This window comes from Poeciliopsis prolifica, unplaced genomic scaffold (assembly GCF_027474105.1).
Source record: "Poeciliopsis prolifica strain line A6 unplaced genomic scaffold, Auburn_PproV2 SCAFFOLD027, whole genome shotgun sequence".
Lineage (NCBI taxonomy): Eukaryota > Metazoa > Chordata > Actinopteri > Cyprinodontiformes > Poeciliidae > Poeciliopsis > Poeciliopsis prolifica.
The window spans coordinates 3,025,232-3,037,070 of record NW_026562402.1 but is presented as its reverse complement, the minus strand read 5'-3'; the positions used below and the strand labels follow the sequence as shown (position 1 = coordinate 3,037,070).

Genomic DNA, 11,839 nt, shown 5'->3' with positions numbered 1-11,839 from the left:
ATGAGAATGAATGATTAACCAGGACGGTTTTATTGGAATTCTTGACCCGCGACGCAACATGGTGGCACGCTGACGTCATCAGGAAGCGGATCCAACTCCAGCAGCGCGAGGGGACAACAACTCTGAATTACAGCTGGATAAATGTTCAGAAACAAAGCAGAGCTCTTCCGCCCGTCCTCCTCCTCCGGTTCTCTCCTCATAAGTCTCCCGTGGAAGGTTTCTCGCCGAGCGCGCGAGGCGGCAGGTGGCCCAGCCGTGAGTGACACACACGAGTAAGCTGCGTGACAGCCGTGGGACCCGCGGAGGAAGAGGAGGAAGAGGAGAAGGCTCGAGGTTTGACAGCTTCCAAGCGTCAGGGGAAGAACGGAGGAAGACGAGGGAGAGGACGGCGGACTGCGGGAGCGAATCACGGAGAACCTGAAGTGATGCGGTTTCATGGTCCTGCGGCGCGAGACGTTTTTCTAACAGGAGTTTTGATGACGGAGCTACATCATCAATCTGAAGGCTAATATTAACTGTTAGCGATAAATGTCAGGTCTGAGTAATGGCTCAACAAAACGGGCTTTTGTTCAGGACTCCATTGCGACCCGATTACTGGAAGTGACAGCAGGAATTCATCCCTCTGTTGTTCTAAGAGCTACGGATAGCAGGATGGAACAGTCTGCTCACTTTTAAACCCACTAAAAAAATATAGATCAACAGCAACTCAGAAATCAAACTACTGTAAACAGATACAAATAAGGCTAATTCTCTTTGCTCCTTTAGTGAGTGCAGCTCTGCAGGCTGCAGAGAGATGATGATTTATGGCCTTTTAATTACCCTTAATAAATCAACAAACGCATTTGTTTGTATTTACAGCAGCAGTTAAGGGGTCTGACACCTACTGCACCATGATTAGTTCATTTATTTCATGCTTGCAGTGGAACTTTATGGAAGCTTTTTACTGCTGAAGGTTGGAAAGAAATTTAGGAGAGGTTCATTATTAAGACGAAAAGACTTTAGTTACGAGACAAACCTCTTTAAGATGAATTTTATAACTCATAAACTTGTCTCCTTACAATATAGACGTATTGTTTTAACTAGTTTTACATCTTAAGATGTAAAACGTCTTGTAGTAACAGAAACTCAAGAGTTTCTCCATGTAAGGACAAAAAGCTAGATAAATCAGTTGAAATAAGTTTTATACCTCGTTATAGAAAAAAACTGAAAAAGTCTCCTTTTAATGAGTTTTATATCTCTTAAGAGTTTTGCTTATATCTCTAAAGAAAAGAACTATATAAAACTCCTTAAAATGAGAATTATTATTTTGTCATAGAAATGTAAACCTCTCATTTTAATGAGATAAAATGAGACGAAACTCATCTCATTATGAGAAACTTGTTCAAATGAACAAACAAAAGAAAAGCCTTTAGCATAACAAAAATATTTGTTTGAAATCTCGTCACGATGCTCCATTTACAGACAGACCACATGTTAAAAATGCATGAAGGGGCTCAGTAATCTCCTTGTTCTCATCCTGGGTCGTCTCGTCTCGACCACATCTGAAACCCCAAGAGGTGTTGCTGTTTTACTGTGACTGCTCTGAGTTATAACGAGCTTATTAATCTCGTTATAAACATGTTTTTTCTGTTTAAACAAGGTACTGCTCCTAATTGCCCCGCAACTCCCAACCTTTGCCGGCTAAACACTTCTGTTGGACTTAAAGGGTAAGTTTAGTATTTTTGTTATTTGCACAAGCATGTGTCGCATGCCGTATTTTTCAGGTTACACTAATGATGGCGGCAGCCTGTTGGTGCTGCTCTTCCGCGTTAGTTTTGACTTGTTCTTTCTACAGACTGTGACCAGAGTTTTTGGTTGACGTGTTGCATGTTTGGACAATTTTTCCCCTGGTTTTGGATGTGGTGTTATATTTTTACTTTTGAGCGCTTGTTAGGATGCTTAACCATGGCAACGAGGCATTGTTTTTTTATCATCTCAAAGCTCAAGTAACACCTGAATTGCAACGCCGAATCCCAGAGGAGTTGAACAGGATGCTTCCTGGAAGCAGACAGGAAGTTTAAACCATCTCTTCCAACAAGCAAGAATCATATCTCAACTCCAGCCAGAGGCCTCTTCAGATTCACCGCGAGACTGACTGCTACTGGAGACCCTTCCGGTGCACAGTGACTATTTGAAGATGCTTTGATATGAGTTAAAGCAGCATTTCCATGTTAAATTGTAATAAATTTTTTTAAAACGTTGCACTTCACTAATTACGTTCTAATGTGTGTTGGTCAATTGCATTAAGCCCACATTAAAATACATTGAATTTTATGATTATAAGGGGGAATGAATACTTTTACAAGGCGTTGTAAACTGCTTGATGTTTTCATGTTCACCTGTGTTCCAGTAAGTCATGCGTCGCTACGGTATTTCCTGGATCCTTTACCGCTCATAAGAGATCCTGACAAGCTGCCAACCACATCGCTGCGGTAACCATGAGGCAAACGGAAACACCGACACTATGCCAAAATCCAACAACGCTTTTCTCAGCTAGACTTTCCTTTAAACTGTGTATGGACTGATGGATGAGGATGATGATGGGGATGGCAGACGGGAATTTGGAACTACAGAAGGTAGTTCACTCTCCATATGGCACAAACAAAGCTGCTTTCTGTGGGGGAGGGGCGAGGGGGGGCAACAAAACACACCGACTCGATGCGACAGGCTTTCAGCGTCACCGTTGAAGCTAAACTCAGTTTTGTAGAAAACTAGAATGGCAGAGAAAAAAATGTGTTAAAACTAATTCCAAACATTCGAAAAGAATGATGAAAATAAGATCTTTAATAAATCTGAGCAGCAAAAAAAAAAAAAAAGTTTAAAGGAACAAAAGGAAAGTGGCGGAGGGGAGAAAAAAAGGGAACAAAGGGCTCAGTGAATGAAAACAACATGCCAGTCTTTGTAGAACCACAAAATCGTATCGAAGAAAAAGTGAACAAGAATACTAAAAACTTTTTTTTTTCTTATTAAGTCTTCTGGCAACGTTTTGGATTCTCAGTTTGGATTCTCGTCACATCAGCAGTTCTGATGAGAGGAACAGGACCTTCATGTTTAACATTGGGCGTAGTGATTGGACAGCGGGGCGAGGCGAGGGCGACTGTCCACTCCACTCACAGGCGCTTCTGGGCGAAGATGGACCCGGCTATGAAGGCCGTCACCACACTCATCCCCAGCAGCAGCCAGTTTTTGAAGCTCTCCTGAGATCTTCTGCTCTCTGCTGCCGCGTTGCCCCCAAAGATCTCAGCGAAACGTTCCTGGAAGACAAAGAGAGAGTAACAAGACTTAATTTGATATTAATGTAATAATTAACTTAAATCAGTACATTTGTGACTGTTTCTCAAAAGCAGAAACATTTTAAGTAAATTCAGCACCGATATTTTGTACTGAATGTGTGTCAGCTGCTACTAAACCTCAGACATCAGTATCAGTAGTGAAAAATGTAGACCGGTGCATCCCTAGTGAAAAGCTGGGGGGGGAAGCACACACTTTTTTGAAAAGCACACACGCATTTTGCAAATGACAAGTCGGTAGATTCCCTTTGTAAATGTCTCCAAACACTCAAAGATCTGTCACAACCCACAGACTCGCATGTGGAACCAGGCAGGTGAATCAAAACCCCCGAAAAATCCCCTGCGAGATTCCTGTCTGGACTCTAACAACACGGCCCTGCTAATTAACAGGAAGAGGCTCCGCCCCTTCCCGCTGCCACCTCTCTGGCACCCCGTCAGCCCCACACAGGTCCCTCCAGAACAGCCACCGTCGTAGACAGCCGTCTTCTGTCTGCCAAGTTCGCACTGCCTCACCGCCCACTGACTGTCATTTCCTGGAAATCAATCAGCAGAAGTTGCGGTTTCAAGGTCTTGCCACACAGAGGCACCAGCGAGGCTCCAAATGACACACAAACAGGATGGAGACTTTCATCAGCTGACACGAACAAGGACCCGGTTCAGTCATACTAATGTCCTCATGTTGTCCAAACTTCCAAAGTGAAGTGATTTATGGGGCTGGTGTGTCAGGAGCAGATCACCAAAACAACAGTGACAGTGACTGACTGAGGTGGATCAGTGTTAGTCAGAGTGAACTCAGCAAAAGGGCTTGGAGAGGAGTGGGCAAGGGGGGCTTGATTAAGTTTTAAGCATTCAGATATGTGGATTTATGTGATTTTTCTCAACATCTGCACGATTTCTACTTGCATAGAGAAAAAAGGAAATAAACCACCTGACCAAACAGAAAAAGGGAAAAGCGTCTAAATGGAACTTTGTTTACTGCTGTAAACAAAGTTTCAGCTGACAGCAATGTATTCACTGGAGGTGAAATGTCACGTTGTCATGATGTTCTAAAGTGATGCATGAACCAATAAAATATAGTGGACAACGTGTCAGATAAAAAAAAACAAAAAAACATTTGATCCATAAACTAACAGCATTTAGTTTAAAATGTGCTTTTTAATAATCTGACAAATCCAAAAGAAGATAATAGCCACTGAAAAAAAGATGAAAAAGGAGAAAAATGTTAAAATTAGGTTTCCCCTTCACCCACCGGTAACATAAGGTATCAATCAATACTTTACGTATTGATTGATAGAATGTATACCATTGATGGCGTGAATAGCAACTTTTAATCATGTCTGATCAAAATGTGGTGTTTTTCCTATGATAGTACAATAGGATAGGAACAATAATAGGTTAACAATAATAACAATGTCTTAGGAAACATACTATGAGTTGACAAAAGATTCTTGGACGGACAGATTACTGCATTAACACAGACATTATATGTACATTTTCTTTATTTAACCAGGTGAAAACACCACTGAGATCCACATCTCATTTTCAAGAGGAACCTGAGCTGAAATCTGCAGCACCCAACAAGCTGGTTACACAAAAAATAAAACAAATTAACACACACACAAACATAGAACACAAACCTCAAAGAAAACTGGAAATGGGTGAGCAGTGGTGATTTTGAATGAGTATGTTTATCTGACAATAACTGGAAAACCAAATGCTGAGCAAGATGGACAAAAACTTGAATATAAAAGGTAATTTTATCATCATTAATACGACAGCGTCCCCTGGGGACATAAAGGTTCTTTTTTCTTACTACGTTCCATCACAATAGTACTGTATTCAGTAGTGATTGGGGAAATTCTTCCTGTTGAAATATTTTTGCACATGTATGTGAATATCTCCTTGTAAGAGACATTGAAGTTTTCCATCTTGGTCTCTGGTCAACCATGGGGCTTTCCATCCTGCTCTGAAACATGAACATGACAAATTAAATGTAAAATAACCTATTTGTAATTTTGAGTTGTGGAATCTTCCTCGTGTTTACGGTCTGGTTGGATGAAGGGATGAAGCTGCTCTGCAACAACCAGATTCCATAGACGCCGCAGGACTATTAAATTGCCATTAATTTAATCTTTTATTGTATTTACATTGATACTTTTATTATTATTTTATAATCATTGGTGCCTTGCAACAAAATCTCTTTCAGTATGTACATATTTAAATTTACAATTTAATGGCAATGAAATCTGTCTGTCTGTTTGTGGTTATCAATGGGCTTGTTTTCATGCGCTTCCTCATCATCCACTACTTTTTTCACTTGAAAAGCGAAAAAAAGAGAGAGAAACTAAGCCTTCAACAATAATTTACTGATCCATTTCTACAGAAGATAAAGTTTATTATTGAAAAGATAACATAAGAAGGGCACAAAAAGTTAGTTTTAAAAATGTAAGATTATATAAGGTTCTAAGATTTTTGTGGTCTCGTGCTTTCAAGTTTGCTATTACTTAAATTTTGGCCACTTTGGTAAAAAGCCTGGACTCTAGGGAGCTCCATATAATAAATACAAAACTTCCTTTATTATTCAGAAAGTCCAGCTGTTATCTTTCAGATTATGAACATCACTTTTTATCCTCAACTCATCGTTTTCCATGCTGGTCAAGTGTCCTTTGAAAGATTTACAAATAAAAACCCAGGCATTCAGCTGATTGCCGGAGATCCGCTGAATCACTGGAGCTTTCCTTGGAACAAAACCATTCTTTTCTGACGGGCTGGCCATTTTCCAAGCAACAACGCCGGGATTCATGACTGGTCCGGAAACCATGAGACATCATGTTACCAAATGTGTTGGAAAAACATAAAAGCACTTCCAGAAAAACCTGAATGACAGATACAATGTCATCACTGCATATTCATATGAGAAACAATTACTGTCATAACAGCTATTATAAATGTCACTGTATCTATTTAATGAAGTTGTCAATTATGGTATACTGACTTAGAAAGAATTTCATTGGCATGGAAATATGAATGCATTGTACCAGATTTAGAAAATGCTAACTAGTTAAGAATGTTGTAACAAAGTCAACATGAAGAGTAATTTATTGGATGATGCTACTGATGTTAGAGGGGATGGTGTAAAACTAAGTTTATGTTTCTACCCATTGCTTTGAATGTAAATATACTCTACTACTGTTCATCCTTTGCTTGTTTTTTTTTTAACTGATTTCCTTTGTATATGACTTGGTTTATTCTTTAATTACAATATGTTCAATAAAGTCAAACTAAAAAATAAAAACAAATCCATTCCCAAATCAAAGATAAAGAAGACTAAACAAAACATTACAGTGCAATCTTTGATGCTCCTTTGCAAATTTTAAGTGGGTAAGTTTGAGGTGTGGAAAGACAGGCGGTTGTGTCAGGGTTTTTGTTTTTTTTTTAAACTTTTGCTCACAAATGCCTTCTTATGATTATTGGACAGTACTTTGAGTAAGGGATCTGTCTTTTCGTCCTCCAGCTCAGCACATGTGAAATTTACTTGGGTTTACTACTTGATTCGATTGTCCCAAATTACTCCAGATCCTTTAGGAAACTAAAAATGATTGCATCCAACATTGGAAGCGATTGGTCTTTACAAGAAGCCTCATTTATGATTCAGACACATTTATGAGTCTCTGAGATAAAATGACAGAGGTCCTACTTATGATTTAGACTTTTCAGGGCTATGGCCTTAAACTGCTGATAATCTGATGAACAGCTTAAAAACTGTTTTGTCTTTTGCTTCAATGCAAGATACAATGCAGGTTTTGATACGGTGTATAGTTACGCACCATTATTTTCTGTTATACCGTATTCCTCTAGAGGGAATACGGTAATAAAAAAAAAAACAAATTCATTTCAACTTTTGATAGATCTTCATTACTGTTATGCACTGCAACTTTGAGCTCTTGGAACTGCAATATCATACACATGGGACATGTTAAAGATTGAAGAATATTCCATTAAAATCCATTATGGTAAGTATAACACGAATACTCCATCACTGCGACCAATTACAACATGACAAATATGAGATCACCCTGCATTGATTAAGAGTGTGCTGTGCATATAAAGCTTCTCTCTGAATAATTCATTATAATATATCGGCAGAAAATTACAGTAAATTGCAGTATAGTGGACTGTCCTGATGTCAGCGCATTACACACAGATACACATGTGATGCAATACTCATTTTAAACCAGGAGAGTCACTGTAGCTAAAAGTGAGAGACCAGATCACCTGTGACACATCCTGCTTATGTTGACATTTTAAAAAGATAACTGTGGAGAATGATGTAATATCGAGCCAATGGCACTCTTGGCTTTCTAATGTAAATCTTAAATTAAAGAGCTTTAATGAAAAGACGATCAATGAGGAGATGGAGCTGTGAGTCTGTCTTGTGAAGGGAGGGGGCCTCTCAGGAACACCTCTTTCTTTTCCGGGACATAGAGGAAGGTAATACCAGAACCAAAGGCAGAAAGCAACATGGGTGTTTTGCCTGTGCAAGAACAGATCTCTGAGGTGTAGTTCTTTTCATGCTATTCATCGTAGTCAGAAAAGTGCCCGACGTTTACAAAGGAAATGAACCTGCCTTCAAGTTCTCTGGAAACACTGGTTGCTCAAGGTCTGGAAACACTAATAATGGCAGAACATGGAATACCATACTCTGGAGGGTAGGTGTTGCAATGTCAAAGTTCTCAGGAAACCAAAGTTAACTTTCACAGGCATTAGACTGCTGGCACATGATCTCACCAACGTATTGTCAGAAAGAGACACAGACATATTTCTATGCAGTGCAGAGCATCACAAAAAGTGTTCATACCACTTTAACTTTTTTCCACATTTTGCTACTGAACAAAACTGAATAAGATTTATTGGGATTTTATGGAGCAAACCAATATAAAGTAGTTCACATTTACAAAGTGGAAGGAACTACAACTACATTGTCGTTCTTGGAAGCTGATGAAAGATGTGTATGTCAATTCTGAATTGATTAACAAACAATTACACTAATGTTGATTCCCATCCCTATTTTGGAAGTACAGAAAAAGATGAAACTTTGAGTCGGGTAAATGTTGCTTTGGGACAGTTTCTGATGAATACATAAACCCCTGTTTCAAGCTTCAGCAGAGCCATTCGCTTGGAGTTCAGTTTGTGGGATACTAAAATAAGCTAATCTTGTTGAACAGTAGCTCTATTCATTCATGGTTTAATTCTATGTAAACAGAAACACTTATGCTGTAAAATATTACCACTTCTTCAGTGTGTGAACACTTAAGGAGCTTTTTTTTTTCTCCCCTCACGTCAATGTCAAGTGTATAACTTGGTTAAATACCTAGGATCTGTGGAATGTGATAATGTGTAACAGATCTGAACAGAATGAAGGGTTTTAGGCTTCATCGACAGCCTGCGCTCATGAGGCTGGAATTTGTCCTTTCATATTTCACATTTCTGACCTCTTACTCAATGAAACCGTTTGTCTCAGTAAAGAAAACTCATGACCCATTCTACCACAAGGCCTGGTAATGAGTGTGAGGAATCAAAAGGTCTATTTACTCTGGCTATGGGCGGAAGCTTCCAGAGTAAAGTAAATATTTAACTTCCACCTCACCAGAACGCAGAGCACAGTCCGGATGAAGCGGAGGAATACCATCAGACAGGCGGACACTTCAGCCTATGATTTATGAAGACAGGGTGAATAGGCAGGCGGCGTCCAGGAACGGAAGCAAATGACGTCATGTCCAAAATGTTTATTTGAACACGTTGCTTTGATTCAACTAAGAATGCTCAAATGGATGACTATGCACTTAGAAAGGTTTCTATTGGCTCTACAGAGTCAAGGAGAGGCAGTCTGATCCTGGTCTCTCCCTGTGAAACTTTCTACAACAATGTGAGGAATGTGGGTGTAAAACTCTTGATAAGGTCTGAAGTCTTCTGAAACAGACAAGCCTGGACACGTTACCAGTCAGTGATAAGGAATCATTTCTGAAACAAAGTTAGCTAATTTTTGTGAACCTTTTAAGAGCTACCTGAACGTAGTATTAAGAATTCAACATAATAGGTGTCTGCCTGTTTTGTGACACCGTCACTCAAAATTCGTTTTTCACTACTGATAGTCCGGTAGACTTGATTTGATTGGGGACCAAAATTGTATTCGATTTTGATTGGGGAAAATTTGTTCCATTTTCAGCGAATGTTGTCTTTCACACTTGATTGTGTCAAACAAACCAAATCCTTTGAGCAACCCGTCCACCTGGTCTGTGGTGATGATACACTAAGAACCACTCAGGGAAGCAACACATGAATCTCTTCAGTAGACACTGGGGTGCAACTCTGTTCTTCACAAAAATGGAGAAGCGGTTGAGTTCACCAGTTGTAGCATTTCTCCTTCATCTTTGGTAAAAAAAAAAAAATTAAATAAATAAAAAACAAAACAAAAATTCCAACAGCACTACACTTGCACAGTTATTTTGGTTGTATTTACCCAGAATGCCCTGCGCTGTAGTTCACTTCCTGCCTTTAAAGTCTTCAGCTCGCTTGGCTTTTACATTTGAACCGCACCAAAGTTCACTTCAACCAAACTGAGATCTGGTTGGCTTTTTTGGTCCGCATCAGTTTGATTGCATTCACACCTCCCCAACAAACTGGACTTTCTAGGCAAACAGACCAGAGTTTGATTAAAGTTGACTAGACAAGGCTGGTTTTTCTGTAACTTTAATGTGAAAAGATACTGCTTTAGTTTGATCCACAACTAAAGTAAGAATACTTAAACAATAAACACAATAAGTTCAAAATATTTTAGGCATTAAGTAACTAAATCTAAATGACTATACAATCAGAGCACACATGGCAACCTCTGCTATATATGTCATTCCTCAGGAATAGTTTCTTAGAGTCCTTTTACTTTTTAATCATCCTTAAGATGATACTATGGCTTTATGATAATAATTAGGGATGAACAATATAGGAAACGTTGCAGTGAAGCAGGACAGGATTGTGGGATGTTTAACTGGTTCAGAGAAGCAATGTTGGTGGTGTGATCATTATTAAAGTGGTAGGGTTATATAGCATTGATTAATATTGGTTATCGGCTAATAATATATCAGGAGGATGTAATGTTAATGTACATATTTTCTTTCATATTCAAGGTGAATTATATAACTAATTATGCAACCAATTCTCCATTGGAGGTTCTGACACACATTCTGTTAGGCAGAAAAATATATGATTCCTGAACAATATGTCAAATTAAAGCCATCAACGCCATATCAAAGTGTGCACTATCAAAATCACAAAGCACTGCTTGGATGTAATGTCGAGTGGAATTTCATATTTCAATGTCATGCCTGCACATTCTGTATTGATAATATTTTTGGTCTGTTCTACCTGTAATGCCCACAGTTGATGTACGTTTTTAGTGGTAGAGATCCTAACTCTCACAGTCTGTGTTTGGGACATCGTGATGAAGGAAAAGAAAGAGTTGTAAAAATGGGGGGTATAATTAATATACCATATCATTAGAATGGTAATGCAATTACATATTTTCTGCAGCTCTACCACTTGCAGATATACAAGGTCTCAGTGTAACCACCGCAAACGTGGACAGTAAGATAAATCAAATGCTTTAGCTCAACCTTTACGGTGGCAGCATCATTATTACCAGGTCACCGTGGCCACACTGTACATTTAAATACAAATTACCTGCAGCTATATTCCTCTTTGCATAGTTCTGCAGACATAATTGAAAACATGACTTTCCCATTGTTCGTCTCTTAACTCAGAAAGTAAATACCAGTAGCGTGTGTTTTCCTTTCAGAATGCCTTACTCTCCGGCCCGTTGAGATTCCAGCTTTATTTCTATCCTGTCTATTACCTATGCACATATCAAGTTGGGACTATTGGTGTAATAGGCTCTCACTCAAGCTTCACCTGACAGGTAAACCCCATCTTTATCTTCTCCTTTGCTTTCTCTTTCACACGGTCACGCCTTTTTTCTTTCCCTTTATCTCAGCTGAGTTCCCAGAGGAAATCAGATGCTAGGCAGCAGCCTGCAAAGTGCTTTAAGACCAGACCTGCTTTTTCTTTTAACTCAGTGTTTTCTACATCTCTAACTTCCCCTTCCTTTGTTAGCTGGGGAAGACTATAAAAGGATAAAGAAAGGATTAGCTCATGAAAGCAAAAGGGCGAACATTAAAAAAAAAAAAAAAAAAGAGAGAAGAGAAGTTAAAAGTGAGGGGAGGGATTCCTTAGCTGGTTGCCATGGCTACCAAGAAGCAGCTGATTAGCGAGTGAGATGTGCAAGAGTGTTGTCTGGATCTGCAGGTCCAACTCTGCAGCTGATAAATGGCCCGGTTCTGTGTGTGGAGAAAGGAGCGTTTTAACGATCATTAGAGGCGTCTTCCCATTCATCAACCCCTGACTTGTTGTTGCTTCTATGTTGCAACATAAACAAGCTGCAACGCTCAAATCCCCTG

General features: G+C 39.3%; 1 protein-coding gene across 1 annotated transcript in view; it reads right to left on the bottom strand.

The window, feature by feature from the left end:
* Positions 1–3,036: 3,036 nt before the first annotated feature.
* bcl2l1 (BCL2 like 1) overlaps positions 3,037–11,839 on the bottom strand; it is a 34,588-nt gene continuing 25,785 nt past the window's right edge. Inside the window, exon 3 of the mRNA XM_055048549.1 lies at positions 3,037–3,293. Within this exon, the coding sequence (XP_054904524.1) occupies positions 3,150–3,293 (144 nt within the window). The 3' untranslated portion in view covers positions 3,037–3,149. The remainder of the gene's footprint in view (positions 3,294–11,839) is intronic.